This window comes from Anabrus simplex, chromosome 5 (assembly GCF_040414725.1).
Source record: "Anabrus simplex isolate iqAnaSimp1 chromosome 5, ASM4041472v1, whole genome shotgun sequence".
Taxonomy (NCBI): Eukaryota; Metazoa; Arthropoda; class Insecta; order Orthoptera; family Tettigoniidae; genus Anabrus; species Anabrus simplex.
Window position 1 is genome coordinate 113,290,192 of NC_090269.1, and position 19,600 is coordinate 113,309,791.

General features: G+C 40.9%; 1 protein-coding gene across 4 annotated transcripts in view; it reads left to right on the forward strand.

The window, feature by feature from the left end:
* The window catches only part of LOC136874672 (uncharacterized), a 226,927-nt gene that overhangs the window by 93,752 nt on the left and 113,575 nt on the right, over positions 1–19,600 (forward strand). For 3 of the 4 annotated variants that reach the window (XM_068227739.1, XM_068227738.1, XM_068227740.1), the window contains exons 2-4: positions 173–230; positions 10,264–10,377; positions 14,927–15,088. In XM_068227739.1, the coding sequence (XP_068083840.1) occupies positions 173–230; positions 10,264–10,377; positions 14,927–15,088 (334 nt within the window). The remainder of the gene's footprint in view (positions 1–172; positions 231–10,263; positions 10,378–14,926; positions 15,089–19,600) is intronic. The other variant, XM_068227741.1, reaches the window with a different exon arrangement.

Genomic DNA, 19,600 nt, shown 5'->3' on the forward strand with positions numbered 1-19,600 from the left:
AAAGAAAAGATAAATATTCATTTGGGATATTGTTCTCCATTCGTTAAGGATACTGAAATGATTTATTTCACTCCGTGTAGGTATTCAAACGATAAATACCCGTAAATTTTGCGAATTTCCTACCACATTTCCATAAGTGGATTCCTATTTTTTCTTCTCTTTCTTTTTTCAGATACGGTCAGCGTCTAGAAACGAAACGATGGACTGTTCTAACATAAACTTCAAGGAAGGTATGTACAGAAGTAATTGTTAACATCTTCTTTTTAGGCTTGTATTGAAATATACTTTCGAGATATGAAAACAGCCTATTATATTGAAATAACTATTTCGTTGTTTTTATAAAGTATGCTCAAATTTACAAAGACAAAATGTGAAGTAGCATAGCACAACAATATGCCAGTATGTCCTCATCAGTATCGGGCACGATCACATTGTGCTACAACAAAGATTTATACTCGTGTATAAGGACGTAAGGACGTCCTGATAAGCCTCATTGGTCTGTCTCTGTGATTGGTCAGTACAGGTTCACGATATGCTCTGTAGCCATTTAAAATCCATTCTTGTTTTGTTCAAAGGAGCTCTAGCAATAGTGTAAGCCAAGGAAGTTGTTGAAGTATGCAAAATGTACACCTCTAGGAGTTTGTGCAAGAATCGGATCTCATTGTAGCTAACTGAAGGATGTTACTAATTTATCGTACATTTCACAGCTCGAAGTCCGATCCACGATAGCCGCAATCCAATGTTGTAGAATATCGGACACTATTACATCATCATTTTGGTACAGATCCGACTTGATAGAAGCACTTGTTCACCAGCTGTCAGCCTGAGTGACCATCCTTTGTTTCACAGAATGAATTTGTTTTTATCCTTCAGGGCTACAGATTAACATTCACCTCTCCAGTGAACCCATTATCAACATTCTAACAAATGATCTTGTAATAATGCCCGGTAAGTAATAACCGTGTCAGTTGAACACGTGAATGTAATTTTGCTCCGAGTACGTTAGGCGTGATCCTTGTCGTATTGTCACAGTTAATTGTATAATGTGTGTATTTTCGTGTCTAGGTTGGCTAGAAACTCTACAGCAAATGATACGTTGTTCTTACACCAACATTGATAAATATGCACAATTCTCTTTTTGACAGTCAGAATCAACCTACTCTCTTGTGAAGAATCTCTATCTAATAGTACACAATGTTTTGCTGGTTTCAAGGATGGTAGGTGATGCCACCTGCCAGACTGAGAAGCACTTTGGAGAGAGCTAAGAATCACGACTGTTTGATCACAGTATTTATCGGTTCCAATAACAACACTGGTGTGACATTAGTTGTACATTTCATGCCACTCTAATGCTAATAGAATTTGACCATCAATTTATCTTCACTTTTGGATAATCATACTGAATATTGGGTTTTGAATCTTGAGTCCTTCCATGTGTTCTGATTTCATTTTCCGCTCGTGTATGTCTAGAGTAGGGGTTTCGAATTAGTAAGAACTCAAAGGCCACATTGGAAACCTAAAGCATGACTGCGGGTCACACCGCAAATAGGACAGAGGTACCAGTGTACAAAATTATATGAAATTGAAAGGAAGGTTTAATAACTTTAATTGCTTAAAACACTATTTTACAAATCCATAAAAGAGTGAAATTAAGAATAATGACTATTATACCCAGGTCGATTGAATTTGAAAGAAGAGCACCCAGCAATGTTGTGGCTACTCCGACCACTACTCTTATACCTTCATATCTTCCACATAATATAAATAACATTTGTTTGAGCGCCAGTTGCTTTTTTAAGAAAAACAACAAAATTCGGTAGAGCATACCTCTTATATCAATTATCTCAAGGCGTGAGGTGATAAACTCACATATCTGGCAATATACAGGGATATGGATCAGGACAATATTAAATTACTGTTGCATTTCCACAATTGAGGATTGTACATGGAACTGGAATCACTTATTATAATTAAAAATAAAACTGAGTTTATGACTAAATTTACGTCACAATGAACAATCATTTACGTCTTTTAATTTAACAAAAGAAATATATCGTGAGATTTGCGGTACAAAGAAAAGGAAAATTTAATCTAAACAAAAAAAGCTATTGGCATGAACTTGAAGTGAGATGTGATATCGCCGCTGATTACACTCTTCTTCATGTTATGAATGCATAACATGTCTGATGCTTTAATTACCTGTTGTCTGCATACACCGCTGTTGAACTTGAAATTCTTGGGAAAACCTGTGAGCTGAAGTCGGGAGCCGTCTGCTGTAATCTTCTTATGTCACAAGGAGTTGGCCTACATACCATGTACGCGTGTAGGGAGCTCCAATGTAATTACGTCCACTCAATATATTATAAGAAATTGTAAAATATTCTTGAAGCACCTTGTGAAGTCCATCCTCACAAGAAGATGATGTTTCTTTATCAGCATAGTACCCGTCTCTGCTCGGATACAACCACCACTTGTAGACCTCCTCGATTATTACTTCTTCAAACACAACTCTTAGCTCTGACCATCACACTAAGACCACTTCTTCCATTTGATACATCTGACTGTTACATATGATCTGCACGATATCAACTGCTTATGAACTGAGTACCTCTCCCTACCGTAGCATCACCTTATATCACCTCGCGATGACGACTCCTCTCCCTACTCCTGTTCATCCGTTCCACTTCCACATACAGTAGCTGGCGAATACTGACACTTGGTCGCAATCACGTGTCCACGCACTGATGTCATCAGTCATGTGTCGTCTAAGCGTACCCAAGCGGTCCGAGAATGACTATGCCGAATGCGTCACCGGGAAATCTCCTTGCACACAACATTCCCAGTTAAACATAGCCTCGATTGCAAAATACTATGCCAGCTCATCTAGCCAAAGTTACAAGCCACAGCATGACAATATGAAACCAACAAATCTCACTTACTACAATACAGAATAATTACAAACATATTCACTTAACCTATGATGAAATACAATAATATACGTGATACCTAATTATTACAGTCTAATTGATGAGAAACAGAATATATAAAATCTAATGAATCGGGTTAATAATAATAATAATAATAATAATAATAATAATAATAATAATAATAATAATAATAAATACTGAATGGAATCTGTAACCCTGTTGTACGGTTACAGAACGCCTCCCTCATGAAATAATCGATTAAATGAATCGATTGATTCATGAAATATCTACACAATCACCTGAAATCGAGTACACCATAGATACATGTATAAAAATGCCCTTTACAAATTTGGTACATAGTATCATCCATCTGGATGTTCGTTGTTACACATATAAAACATTTATCAATTATCATTTTCACTTTGATTATCCAGTATTATTTACATACAGATTACATTTCTTTCTCACTTCTGTCGTTTCAAACGTTCATTGAGTGTTCAAAAGTAATTCTCGAAGACATTTCATTATATACACTGTCTCCAAGCACTGGAGTTTATTGCACTGCCGTGCTTCACTTATTATCACAACACACGCTAATTTCACTGAAGTCCTGTTCGCAATGCCAGCTTCATAAAATATGGTGAATTAACATAATAATGAAAATTAATCAACAAACTCACATGATATATTTCTTAAGATTTCTTATATTGTATGTGCCTACGATATTTCCTTCCTTGTCTTCTAATGAATAAGCACATTTCCCAATCCGTTTCACTACGGTGAAGTATCCCTGATATAACAAGAAAAACTTAGAAAATTGACCAGCTTCTGCTGATGACGGGAGTGGCACTCTGAGTAAAACCTTGTCACCAAGCTCAAATTCATCCAATTTAGTCTTACAAAAATTATCATGCACCATCTTACCGTGTTATCCTTCTTAGGTATAATAACAAGTGGATTTAAATTAGGACTACATGATGGTTCAATTATATTATAATCTAGCATAATGTCAATCTGCTCTTCAACAGCGCTAGCGTATTTTAACGGAATGGGATATTTCGGTCCTACAAAAGTTGAGTTATCAATAACATTAAATTTGTGTTCGTAAAGATGTGTTCTACCAGGCCGATCGCTAAAAACATCACTATGTGATATCAATAATTCACACAATTCGTCCTTCTGACTTTCCGCTAAATTACATTTCTCCACTGTCTCATACAATTCATCTCTAGAATCTCTCTGTATAGACACATGGCAGACATCAATATTTTTCCTCATATTAGGAATTTCACAAGATCCTTCCGTACTAGAACACACTTTATTCGCACTAATTTCTGACAAAACATCATATGGTAAACTGACTTCCCTGCTACTCTTTCCCCAAATAAGATTGACATTACACAGATCAAAATTTAGTTTAGCCTTGTGACACGTTAACCAGTCGTTACCTAAAATAACGGCATAAACTAAATTAGGCACAACTAAGCATGGTTGGAAAATACATTCTCCACTTATGTTAATGGGGACAGCTATTTGTTTATTCACTCTTTGAGACTTGTTCCCAACAGCTGTTACGATGAACGTATTCCTCACTGGAATTTCCGCTACCTCATACTTCTCTCTCAAAACTTCCTCATACAGCTTGGAATTTACACATGACTTCTCACTACCAGAGTCCAACAAAATCTTAACTTTTCTGCCCCATATCAGCAGTTCAATCGTCGGTGTAACAGTAACACTACTTAAATTATCCTCATTACATAATATAAGATCACTTAACAAATCTTGCCTTATATCTAAATTTAAATTACACTTATAAAATTTATTGTCTACGATTAAGTCGTCACTTAAAACATTTGAATTATTGCTACTTAGGTCACAATCATGTTCACTTACCACTATAGGCTGGTCGACATTGCCATACTTATCTACCTTATACGTGAACTCACCATTTACGGACTGTCTCAGTGACCTGTTTATACAGTCCGTTGCGCGTTTAAAGTACTTGGTTCGGTTACGACTTGTTGGTTACACACCTCAGTCGGCCTCCCCTGTTGCCTATTTCCTCTAGCGATTTATTATTATTATTATGGCCAGTATTCTCCCGCCTCCCAGCTTCTGGTTGATTACCATAATCACGCCTCCCAGTCCTGAAATTTTCCGAACTATTTTGATAATTTCTCTCCCTGTGGAAATTATTATTAGGTCTCTCCTGATATTCTCTTCTGTAGTTACGATTATTCATAGTCCTGTCCTGATTACTAGATTGGTTACCCCTTCCTTCTACATTCCTATTTAGTGTCCTACTATTATTCAAGCTACTACCTAAAGCATCAAAACTTTCCAACAAAATCTCCATTTCCTTAATAGTCTCCACTCTTTGCATACAAACAGCTTCTCTTATTCTATCGGGATAGTGCTTAGCCATAAGTCTAACTATATCAGCCTCAGGTCCAATACATTCTAAATTTATCCACACCAAAACATGAGCCAAAAAGTATTCAGTCATTCTAACACCCTCGTTAGAATTATACCTGCCAAACATTACTCTCTCTCTCTCTCTCTCTCTACTCTGAACACCTTCACTCCAAAATTTAGCCATGAATTTCTCCTTAAATTCAGTTAGACTAGACATCGAGCTTTTATATACTTGAAACCAAGACTTAGTCTCTCCTACGAAAGCATTAGATAAGATCTCCAATACAGTTTCCCAGCTAATAATATTGTCTCTTAATTGAACAGCAAATTTCTTCTCTACTACTCTCATAAATTCCATCGGGTTGAATTCTTTCCCAGAAAACTTAGGTAAATCATGATCTCTAGTGATTAAACCATTATTTACAATTATCTCACGTACATTCTTACTATCACGCACTTCTTGCTGGAGTACTCTCTGGCAACTCAGAAATTTTTCTTCCACTGTTTCCTCAGCCTTTTCTTGAATTTTTCTTAATTCCTCCTGCAACTTTTCTTCCGATTCTCTCACCTTCTGTGATAATGATTTTTGTTCACTCTCTAGATCACCTACTTCTCCAAGTTTTCTTTCCACCTGTTCTACCCTACTAATACATTTCCTAGTTTCTTGCCCCACTGTATTGGTTATCTTTTCAAACCTTTCTTCTACTAACTCATTGATTTCTCCTTTATTAGACTCGATCTTGGCGCCTAATTCATCAATCTGTTTGATGCATGTCTCACTAATTTGCTCGATTTCAGTATGGAGATTGCTCCGACCCAATTCCATCTCAGCTCTGATGTCACTACACTCCCTATTTACCTTACTTTCTAAATTATTAATTTGCTTACTTATTTCTAACACCTTATGATCTATCTTATTACTAACATCATCAATCTTCTTATTAATACTATTTATGACCTTACTCTGAGCTTCAATTTTCCCACTCATAATATTATTCTGAGATTCAATTTTCTCACTAATGACCGCTTCAATTTTCTCACTCATAATATTATTCTGAGATTCAATTTTTTCACTAATAACCGTTTCGATTTTCTCACTCATAATAATATTCTGAGATTCAATTTTCTCACTAATGATATTATTCTGCTCAGTCATTTTGGACATCAGCAAATTAAATAAACCCAGGTCAATCACCCCTTTACTTTGATCTTGCATGACAGCGTTTTCCTCAGTTTCTACTATTTTCTGACTTTCAGTAGGTCCCACCTTAGTCACCAACTTCCTATTTATGTTACCACCTTGGATTTCCTTGGACACAATAACCTCAGCCTCATCACCTGACTGCATATTGCTATCCTTGTCCATCTTCGGTTTCCTACTAATTTTCGCGATCTCAAAGCTATTTCCCCTTGCAATTCCTCTGACATTACCCCTTAAATACAAACTTCAACAAAATGACCTTCCTAACATTACTCGGTGAATTTAACATGTGCGTACTCATTAAAAGAACTGATCCATGTATATTGCCATTCAGAAACACTTTTTCTGAACCTTTCGAGTCCCACGTTGCTGGCGACACGTTGTGGCTACTCCGACCACTACTCTTATACCTTCATATCTTCCACATAATATAAATAACATTTGTTTGAGCGCCAGTTGCTTTTTTAAGAAAAACAACAAAATTCGGTAGAGCATACCTCTTATATCAATTATCTCAAGGCGTGAGGTGATAAACTCACATATCTGGCAATATACAGGGATATGGATCAGGACAATATTAAATTACTGTTGCATTTCCACAATTGAGGATTGTACATGGAACTGGAATCACTTATTATAATTAAAAATAAAACTGAGTTTATGACTAAATTTACGTCACAATGAACAATCATTTACGTCTTTTAATTTAACAAAAGAAATATATCGTGAGATTTGCGGTACAAAGAAAAGGAAAATTTAATCTAAACAAAAAAAGCTATTGGCATGAACTTGAAGTGAGATGTGATATCGCCGCTGATTACACTCTTCTTCATGTTATGAATGCATAACATGTCTGATGCTTTAATTACCTGTTGACCGAGCTCGATAGCTGCAGTCGCTTAAGTGCGGCCAGTATCCAGTATTCGGGAGATAGTAGGTTCGAACCCCACTGTCGGCAGCCCTGAAAATGGTTTTCCGTGGTTTCCAATTTTCACACCAGGCAAATGCTGGGGCTGTACCTTAATTAAGGCCACGGCTGCTTCCTTCCCACTCCTAGCCCTTTCCTGTCCCATCGTCGCCATAAGACCTATCTGTGTCGGTGCGACGTAAAGCAAATAGCAAAAAAAAAAATTACCTGTTGTCTGCATACACCGCTGTTGAACTTGAAATTCTTGGGAAAACCTGTGAGCTGAAGTCGGGAGCCGTCTGCTGTAATCTTCTTATGTCACAAGGAGTTGGCCTACATACCATGTACGCGTGTAGGGAGCTCCAATGTAATTACGTCCACTCAATATATTATAAGAAATTGTAAAATATTCTTGAAGCACCTTGTGAAGTCCATCCTCACAAGAAGATGATGTTTCTTTATCAGCATAGTACCCGTCTCTGCTCGGATACAACCACCACTTGTAGACCTCCTCGATTATTACTTCTTCAAACACAACTCTTAGCTCTGACCATCACACTAAGACCACTTCTTCCATTTGATACATCTGACTGTTACATATGATCTGCACGATATCAACTGCTTATGAACTGAGTACCTCTCCCTACCGTAGCATCACCTTATATCACCTCGCGATGACGACTCCTCTCCCTACTCCTGTTCATCCGTTCCACTTCCACATACAGTAGCTGGCGAATACTGACACTTGGTCGCAATCACGTGTCCACGCACTGATGTCATCAGTCATGTGTCGTCTAAGCGTACCCAAGCGGTCCGAGAATGACTATGCCGAATGCGTCACCGGGAAATCTCCTTGCACACAACATTCCCAGTTAAACATAGCCTCGATTGCAAAATACTATGCCAGCTCATCTAGCCAAAGTTACAAGCCACAGCATGACAATATGAAACCAACAAATCTCACTTACTACAATACAGAATAATTACAAACATATTCACTTAACCTATGATGAAATACAATAATATACGTGATACCTAATTATTACAGTCTAATTGATGAGAAACAGAATATATAAAATCTAATGAATCGAGTTAATAATAATAATAATAATAATAATAATAATAATAATAATAATAATAATAAATACTGAATGGAATCTGTAACCCTGTTGTACGGTTACAATGTCTGTTAATTTGAATTAATATTTGACGAATTAAAAAAAGTAAAACGAAAGACAAACTAAAATTAATAATGTAGTTAAAACAAAAAGGACAATTTAGTGGGAGTAGTGTGAAGGGCACAATGCTATACGTTTCTAAGAGCCTAAAATCCCAACAATGTACTGAGTGAAGAACGAAGAAAAGAAACCGCTTCTTACACCAATGGCTTTTGAAGTATTTCATGGTATTCATTGCATGGTACCTTAAATTAAAAGACCACAGTGAGGTTGGCATGTAGTTCAAGAATTGGTATGGATCCCAAGGCCATTTTTATAATTGTTAAGACCTAGAAGTTGTATTTGTGAGGGCTCATTTTCCGGCGAAGCTTGCTCTTTCATTTTACTAAATCAAAGAATCTATTAAACAAGATACATTTTCATGTAACCTATACATGAGCTACTTCGCAATCAAACCTCTCTTCACTTGCTCTCACTCTTAATTGTCGTTTGGGTTGCATAACAGAAATGTAATCAGCCACTGTGAATGTAAAAGCAAAATAGCATAGGCCTACTGCCCGTAACACCTGGGTAATGCATAATCTCAATTCTTCTTCTTATTTTTAATCTGTTTGCCTCCCAGGATAGGTTTTTCCCTGAGACTCAGTGAATGAGCCCACCTCTACCGCCCCAAGGGCAGTGTCCTGGAGCCTGAAACTTTTAGTCTGGGGATACAACTGGGGAGGATGAACAGTATCTCGCCCAGGCGGCCTCACCTCCTATGCTGAACAGGGGCTTTGCCAGGGGGATAGGAAGGTTGGAAGGGATAGATAAGTAAGAGGGAAGGAAGCGGCCGTGGCCTTAAGTGAGGTACAATCCCGGCATTTGCCTGAAGTAGAACTGGGGAAACCACGGAAAACCACTTCGAGGATGGCTACGGTGGGAATCGAACCCACCTCTACTCAGTTGACCTCCCGAGGCTGAGTGGATCCCGTTCCAGCCCTCGTACCACTTTTCAAATTTCGTGGCAGAGCCTGGAATCAAACCTGGACCTCCGGGGGTGGCAGGGCTAATCACGCTAACCACTACACCACAGAGGTGGACCATAATCTCAATTCATTCATACATATAGATCGATGTTGTAAAGGCAACAATAAATAGAGCCGAGAGCCCCAGACCACTCCTCTCATCCAAACCAACAACTTCCTTTCACTCTTCGCCCGTGGCCATGAGGTTAGCGGCGCCCAGCTGTGAGCTTGCATCCGGGAGATAGTGGATTCGAACCACACTGTCGGCAGCCCTGAAGATAACTTTTCGTGCTTTTCCATTTTCACCCCCAGGCAAATGATTGGGGCTGTACCTTAATTAAGCCCTATCTGTGTCGGTGCCACATAAAGCCAATTGTAAAAGAACAGCAAAATGTAAGTAATGTTATCCAGGATTCCCTGTGAATGCTTAGCCATCATTATACATTATATATCAAGATACATCAAGCAATTGTTTATTTGTTTCAGAACATTGGTAATACAAAATTGGATGTGCCTTGGAAAAAAAGTAATAATTAAAGATAAATATTTCCTCCTCACCATCCGTCCCATTTTACTAGTCCAAATGACTTTCTTACTCAACTGCGCTGTTGTTCTTTCTCTGCAGACTGTTACCCGGAAGGAGCTCTGGAAAATGACAGCAACTCATCCATCATTGATACAGACAACTCGTACCACAACGGCGTCCTGGACGTGACGGTCAAGCTGCGAAGAATGCCAGGTAAATAGATAATCCAGCAGCCTTGTGATGTTTGATTCACGTTTGTGTGCTCAGGGGCCCCAGAGAGCGGATCTGAGAGGCAAACCAATGCTGTTATGTTCAATGGGGGACGACGATTCGGGAATTCAGTATAGTGTAGCCCTACCTCCGTAAAAGGAGAATCTGAATCATTCAAGTTAAATATTCGCAGAAGAAATAATCCAGAATCTAGACTCTTTCCTAACAATATTAGATTTTTATATTTTTATAAATGCTATTTGTTCCGGGTGTCGACCCATGTGGATCTATTGCCCCTACTGGCACCACATTTTATTTAGCTGCGTGTAATTGGAATGGCGGTAGTGTGGAATGTTGTGTGTGAGTAAAGGAAGATTAATAACCTCACAAACACCCAGTTTCCAGGCCAGGGATATTAATAATTACAATTATAAACCCCTGACCCTGCCGGGAATCGAACCCGGGGCCGCCGGGTGACAGGCGGACGCGTTGCCCCCTACACCGCGGTGCCGCACATATTAGAAATTGAGTCCATTATCAATCTTTGCCTTTCTATAGTGTACCTAGTGGTTAGTGTGATTAGCTGCCACCCCCGCAGGCCCGGGTTCGATTCCCGGCACTGCCACGAAATTTTTAAAGTGTCATGAGGGCTGGAACGGTGTGCACTCAGCCTCGGGAGTTCAAATGAGTAGAGGTGGGTTCAATTCCCACCTCAGCTATCCTCGAAGTGGTTTTCCGTGGTTTCTCTCTTCTCCTCCAGGCAAATGCCGGGATGTTACCTAACTTAAGGCCACGGCCGCCTCCTTCCCTCTTCCGTGTCTGTCTCTTCCAATCCTCCACAAGGTCCCTGTTCAGCATAGCAGGTGAGGCAACCTGGGAGGGGTACTGGTCCTCCTCCCCAGTTGTATCCTACTACCCAATGTCTCGCGCTTCACGACACTGCCGTTGAGGCGGTAGGGACGGGATCCCTCACTGAGTCCGAGGGAAAAGCCGACCCTGTAGAGTAAACAGATTAAGAAGGTAAGAAGAGTATCTCGAGAAGGTCAGAAAACTCCTACCTGCTGAGTTCTTTTCAATTTACCGCACGGCTAATTACAATATTTAATTCAAATTTCAAACACTCCTGGAATTCCCTTCCGGCTGTAATTCGAGATAAAAATAAGCTTCATTTTAACGTTCCCCATTCCGTATCGATATAATTTACTCGTAACAAAAATTCTGTCAGATACTCTTGCAAATTTGGAGTGGAAACACTAACGGAAAAGATACGTTTAGTAGTAATGTTAGACCATGCTCTTACCTTCATTACTCACATAAACAAGGTCGTTAGGAAAAGTTACCGGCCGAGCAAGTTGGCCGTGCGGCTTGCATTCGGGGGATAGTGGGTTCGAGCACCACTGGCGGCAGCCCTGAAGATTGTTTTCCGTGGTTTCCTATTTTCACACAGGCAAACGCCGGGGCTGTATTCTAATTAAGGCCACGGCCGCTTTCTCCCCACTCCTAGTCCTTTCTTATTGGATCGTCGCCAAAAGACCTATCTGTGTCGGTGCGACGTAAAACAAATTGCAAAAAGTTACCGAAACCTAGTATTTCTAATGAGATATGTATTCGTGTATACAAGGCTGTGTTATACGGTCAAAATTTGAATATCCGAGCTGTAAAATTGGCATTAAAAGCATTTAGAAACGCTTTTTCATATTTCTGCATCTTAGAACAACTGGCACTTACCCCTTCAAGGTACCCTATGAGTAATTGCAATTTTGGTGTGAAGAAAATGGAATATCGAAGAGAGATGGATGATATGAAGTGTTTGCACAAAAGTGTAAATGCAACAACTGATAATCCGGTCTTCTTATCACTCCTCAATTACAATGCCCCCTGTATTACATCAAGGTCAACCGCAGCATTTAAGAACTCAGTAGTAAGAACTGCTTCACACTACATTTACTCTTTATGTAGGCTGTATATTTTGTACAACAAAGCTATTCAGCAAAGCCATAGCCACAATTTCAGTACTACTCTCCACGAACTTACATTCAGTTTTGGAATTGCCGAAAGCATTCCATATCTAAACAAAAGTCTTGCAAATCCCTAGTATTGAAAAATGCGGTATTTACTGTAGATAATTTAATGATAATATTATGTGAATTGATAGTAAGTTAGTTGTTCAATTAACGCGTCCTTTAAAAAGTATGTTAGTTTCTAAGGCGTGTAACAAATATAATATATTTTAATTTGGTGTAATTTGGGTTAAATTAGCTTTAGTTAATTTGTTTATGCATTTAATATAAAACATATAATGTGCGTAATATGTACTTATTGGAAAAAAAATTGTATAATATTCTACAATTTCTTGTTATAGTGGAAGCGATTTTCTATTCAGTTTCGAATTTGTTAACATGTAACTGTTAAGTTTTTCAGTCTGTCGAAAGCAATGCAATATCAGCAAAATTTTAAAATACATGAAAAAGGAAATAATTTAATTAATAGTCGAATAGGTAAAGTAAGGGTTATTCTGCCCGAAGGCAGGTCCGATCCTCCGCAGAGGTGTCCTGAGCCGGAGTTTACGTGCGGTAGGGTGGCCAGTTCCTTTCCGCTCCTCCATTCCCTTACCCCCCACCAACAGCGCGTGGCAACCCATCCAATTCTTGACCACGCCCAATGTTGCTTAACTTCGGAGATCTCACGGGATCCGGTGTTTCAACACGGCTACGGCCGTTGGCAATAATCGAATATATCTTAAAAATAACATGGAATTAATGTTTAAACGCTAATATGCATTAGTTTCGAAGACTGAAAGCTTCAAAGTTTATTCAACAGACACATTACCAATAATCAGAATAGTTTCATTGTAATTGGTGCCTATAATAAGCCCTGGTGTGTACGAAGTACAAATAGCTTTTTTTAAATATATAAATTGGTTTACGTCCTACCGACATAGATAGGTCTTATAGCGACGCTGGGAAAGGAAAGGGATAATATAGGGAAAGAAATCGACAGTGGCCTTATTAAGGTACTGTACATCCCCAGCATGTGCCTGGTGTGAAAATGGGAAACCACAAGAAACCATCCTCAGGGCTGCCGACAATGGGGTTCGAACCCACTGTCTCCTCTCTGCATCGGTGGGACGTAATGCCAATTGTAAAATAAAATTATTATTATTATTATTATTATTATTATTATTATTATTATTATTATTATTATCTTAATCTGCTTACCCTCCAGGGTTGGTTTTTTTCCCTCGGACTCAACGAGGGATTCCACCTCTACCGCCTCAAGGGCAGTGTCCTAGAGCGTGAGACATTGGGTCGGGGGATACAACTAGGGAGAATGACCAGTACCTCGCCCAGGCGGCCTCACCTGCTATTCTGAACAGGGGCCTTTTGGGGGATGGGAAGATTGGAAGGGACAGACAAGGAAGAGGGAAGGAAGCGGTCGTGGCCTTATGTTAGGTACCATCCCGGCATTTGCCTGGAGGAGAAGTGGGAAACCACGGAAAAACCACTTCCAGGATGGCTGAGATGGGAATCAAACCCGTCTCTACTCAGTTGACCTCCCGAGGCTGAGTGGACCACGTTCCAGCCCTCGTACCACTTTTCAAATTTCGTGGCAGAGCCGGGAATCGAACCCGGGCCTCCGGGGGTGGCAGCTAATCACACTAACCACTACACCACAGAGGCGGACTATTATTATTATTATTATTATTATTATTATTATTATTATTATTATTATTATTATTATTGTTATTATTCGACGTTTGACTTCTAGAGCCTAACTTACAACAGGACGAAAACGCATTCTTCGGGACGGTATGACTGCCCCTCTTATAATTAAGTCTTTCTTTAGAGAGGTCATCATCATCATCATCATCTGTTTACCCTCCAGGTTTGGCTTTTCCCTCGGACTGAGCGAGGGATCCCACCTCTACCGCCTCAAGGGCAGTGTCCTGGAGCTTCAGACTCTTGGTCGGGGGATACAACTGGGGAGTATGACCAGTACCTCGCCCAGGCGGCCTCACATGCTATAGTGAACAGGGGCCTAGTAGGGGGATGGGAAGATTGGAAGGGATAGGCAAGGATGAGGGAAGGAAGCGGCCGTGGCCTTAAGATAGGTACCATCCCGGCATTTGCCTGGAGGTGAAGTGGGAAACCACGGAAAACCACTTCGAGGATGGCTGAGGTGGGAATCGAACCCGCCTCTACTCAGTTGACCTCCCGAGGCTGAGTGGACCCCGTTCCAGCCCTCGTACCACTTTTCAAATTTCGTGGCAGAGCCGGGAATCGAACCCGGACCTCCGGGGGTGGCAGCTAATCACGCTAACCACTACACCACAGAGGCGGCTCTTTAGAGAGGTACCTGCAGTAATTTTCTTTTCTACATTTAGTGTCAGTTTAAAGGACTGCTATATTGAAGGAACCCTCATAACCAACTTTGTTGACGAGATTTAGACCGATAATTCAAAACTGTTTTGACGTAAATGTTAATGGCATTTTCTTCCATAGAACTTATTTGGAAACATTTTTTGACTTATTCTCTGATCTACTCCCTACAGGTTTATTGGAGCTTCGCTCAGACTCGTACAATAATTGTCGGCACATTCCGCTCACTCCGTACCCCGATGGAGGCGTTGTAATAATCACTAACTTGCGAGAAGCCTCATATAGCCCAGAATACATCAGCGTTAGAGTCGTGGACAAACAGTGGATAATGGACGGTAAGTATATCTCCAGATCTTCTTTTTTGCAGTTACTACAGGAAGGAAATGTTATAAAATGTCTAGAATCAACGTTTTACAGTCTGAAGAAATAAATATTTAAACAAATAAACATAGAATTGGAGATCATTTTTCTGATGTTATAATTTCAGTCATTGAACTGTTTAATGGATCGTCTATCACGCACTGTACACTGGATACACATTTACCATTAACTTACGAATAGCGTGACTGTCCTTTACCGGTTACCTATGACTGCAAACTCTTTTCACACAGACTCTCAATCGACCTCTCCATTCGGACTTATAATCTTCGCAGAAGCTCCAAGTCTTTTAGCTCGGCCGGGTGGCTCACATCTCTAGCTCGCTACCTCGCCGACCTTAAAAAACCAAATAGGCTGACACATAGTTGGCAGTCGGCCTACCCAACAATGTACACCTGTCTCATTCCTGACGTTGACCTGGCCCCCTCTGAGGATGACATCTTCACCGACCGTAGCACAACGGGCGTCCCAGTCTATGATATCTTCAGGCTGTTGGACGGCACTACATCCTCACCATCAACGACGGTTCTACTCTATCTCCGCCGAGAGGACGACATGCTCCGACTGAAGACAACAGATTCCACCCAGTGGTACTGACTCCTCAGATCATCCTAGATCAACTTTTCGCCGACCCATCTCATCCCCCCGTCGTCTCCGCGTCTCAACCCCGAACATCGCCCTCATTTTCTACTTACCCCACCACTACCACCACTACTACCACTACAACATCCGCTTACACCCCTTCCCACGTTCCAGTCACTACGGTCTCGACTTGCCATCCCTCGCCTATCATATCCTCATCACTTCCCCTTTCTTCGAACCCCGCCCAACCTAGTCCCCAACAACTTCCCACCCTCCCACTGGATTCAACACCAGCAACACAGCCGTCGCCTTCACCACCGCCTCAAACAGATGCCTCAGCAGGAGCGACGTCAACACAGCCTCCAACATCTTCCCATGGTATGCCGAGTTGTGTCACCCGTGGGATAGAACCATCCATTTCAAGCCAGGACTTCCTCCAAGAACTACACACCGCAGGCGTCCCCGCCCGTCGTACATTTCGAATCCAGACAAGCACTGGCCCAACCTACATGGTACGACTTCATCTACCGACTACAGCCGACGTCTAGAACCTTATTGCATCCGGAGTCTACATATACCGTCATCACTACAGAGTGGAGCCATCTCGTTCCCCTCCTCAACCAGCTCGCTCTCCTCCTAACAACACCTACTATCGCCCCCGGCCCGCTCCTCCACCTGTTCCACCCCCTCAACTCATTTGTCCACCCCCTCCCCAATCTAGCGACTTCGTCCCACCCCTCCGGACATTAGATATCCTTCGCCTTCTCATCACATCCCTTAATAATCTCACATCTACCCTCCACCTACTCATCATGCATCTTCCTATAGGCACTCTCTTCTAATCTTTACCTCTCGCACGTCCTGTAAATTCTCACTTTCTTTCATCTCCCCAGTATTCAGTCAGCAGTATGTAAAGATTGTTGGTTACAAGGAAAATGTCGAGATAGAGGAGGAGACTAAGGCCAATGAAGTATTAAAATTTACATATGATAACAATGACATTTACAATAAGATACAAAAGTTGAAAACTAGAAAAGCGGCCGAAATTGATCAGATTTCTGGGGATATACTAAAGACAATGGCTTGGGATATAGTACCATATCTGAGGTACTTATTTGATTATTGTTTGGTCGGAGGAGCTATACCAGATGAATGGAGAGTTGCTATTGTAGCCCCTGTGTATAAAAGAAAGGGTGATAGACATAAAGCTGAAAATTACAGGCCAGTAAGTTTGACATGTGTTGTATGTAAGCTTTGGGAAGGCATTCTTTCTGATTATATTTCATGTTTGTGAAATTAATAACTGGTTCGATAGAAGGCAGTTCGGTTTTAGGAAAGGTTATTCCACTGAAGCTCAACTTGTAGGATTCCAGCAAGATATAGCAGATATCATGGATTCTGGAGGTCAAATGGACTGTATCGCGATTGACCTGTCTAAAGCATTTGATAGGGTGGATCATGGGAGACTACTGGCAAAAATGAGTGCAATTGGACTAGACAAAAGAGTGACTGAATAGGTTGCTGTATTTCTAGAAACTAGATCTCAGACAATTACAGTAGGTGAAGCTTTATCTGACCCTGTAATAATTAAGAGGGGAATTCATCAAGGCAGTATTATCGGACCTTTATGTTTTCTTATATATATATATAAATGATATGAGTAAAGGAGTGGAATGGAGGTAAGACTTTTTGCGGATGATGTTATTCTGTATAGAGTAATAAATAATTTACAAGATTCTGAGCAACAGCAACGTGACCTCGATAATGTTGTGAGATGGACAGCAGGCAATGGTATGTTGATAAACGGGGTTAAAAGTCAGGTTGTGAGTTTCACAAATAGAAAAAGTCCTCTCAGTTTTAATTACTGCCTTGATGGGGTGAAAGTTCCTGTTGGGGATCATTGTAAGTATCTAGGTGTTAATATAAGGAAAGACCTTCATTGGGGTAATCACATAAATGGGATTATAAATAAAGGGTACAGACCTCTGCACATGGTTATGAGGGTGTTTAGGGGTTGTAGTAAGGATGTAAAGGAGAGGGCATATAAGTCTCTGGTAAGACCCCAACTAGAGTATGGTTCCAATGTATGGGACCCTCACCAAGATTACCTGATTCAAGAATTGGAAAAAATCCAAAGAAAAGCAGCTCGATTTGTTCTGGGTGATTTCCGACAAAAGAGTAGCGCTACAAAAATGTTGCAAAGTTTGGGTTGGGAAGAACTGAGAGAAAGAAGAAGAGCTGCTCGACTAAGTGGTATGTTCCGAGCTGTCAGCGGAGAGTTGGCGTGGAATGACATTAGTAGACGAATAAGTTTGAGTGGCGTTTATAAAAGTAGGAAAGATCACAATATGAAGATAAAGTTGGAATTCAAGAGGACAAACTGGGGCAAATATTCATTTATAGGAAGGGGAGTTAGGGATTGGAATAACTTACCAAGGGAGACGTTCAATCAATTTCCAATTTCTTTGAAATCATTTAGGAAAAGGCTAGGAAAACAACAGATAGGGAATCTGCCACCTGGGCGACTGCCCTAAATGCAGATCAGTATTGATTGATTGATTGGTTGATTGATTGATTGATTGATTGATTGATTGATTGATTGATTGATTGATTGATTGATCGATCGATCGATTGATTGATTGATTGATTGATTGATTGATTGATTGATTGATTGATTGATTGATTGATTGATTGATTGATTGATTGATTGATTGATTGATTGATTGATTGATTGATTGATTGATTGATTGATTGATTGATTGATTGATTGATTGATTGATTGATTGATTGATTGATTGATTGATTACACCTCATAGAATGTATTCACCTCGTCCTTCCATCATATTCTTCCCATCGCACCACCTTTCTCCCCACAGCTTTGGCCCGAGAGACGGCGTCCCCGTTTAAGGGGCCCGCTCCGCCGTTCGGGCCGGGAATCAAACATGTTAAAAAATAAAATTACAAAACTCTTTTGTTACTTGCTTTACGTCACACCGACACAGATAGGTCTTATGGCGACGATGGGATAGGAAAGGTCTAAGACTGGGAAGGAAGCGGCCTTGGCTCTAATTAAGCTACAGCCTCAGCATTTGCCTGGTGTTAAAGTGGGAAACCACGGAAAACCACATTCAGGGCTGCCGACAGTGTGGTTTGAACCCACTATATCCCGGATGCGGGCTCATAGCTGCGCGCCTCTAACCGCATGGCCAACTCGCCCGGTGCAAACTCTCTGCAGTTTATACCTCCTCATGTTCCACCAAATATCTCAAAGCTGGTAGTTGGCCACGCTGTTGGCACTTACATATAAGACACAGGAATTTTAAGCAGAACGAAATATAGCGATTGTTTGGGGTGCAATCAACGAGTCGCCCACTTAGGTATGTACAACTGTCTACCCCACCAGCTGATATAAGTTTTATTAACACAAGTGTTAATATTTCTTTCTCTCTTTCTTAATCTGCTTACCCTCCAGGGTTGGTTTCTTCCTCGGACTCAGCGAGGGATCCCACCTCTACCGCCTCAAGGGCAATGTGCTGGAGCGTGAGAGTTTGGGTCATAGGATACAAACTGGGGAGGATGACTAGTACCTCGCCCAGGCTTCCTCACCTGCTATGCTGAACAGGGGCCTTGCGGGGAATGACAAGGAAGAGGGAAGGAAGCGGCCATGGCCCTAAGTTAGGTACTATCCCGGCATTTGCCTGGAGGAGAAGTGGGAAACCACGGAAAACCACTTCCAGGATGGCTGAGGTGGGAATCTAACCCACCTCCACTCATTTGACCTCCCGAGGCTGAGTGGACCCCGTTCCAGCCCTCGTACCACTTTTCAAATTTCGTGGCAGAGCCGAGAATCGAACCCGGGCCTCCGGGGGTGGCAGCTAATCACACTA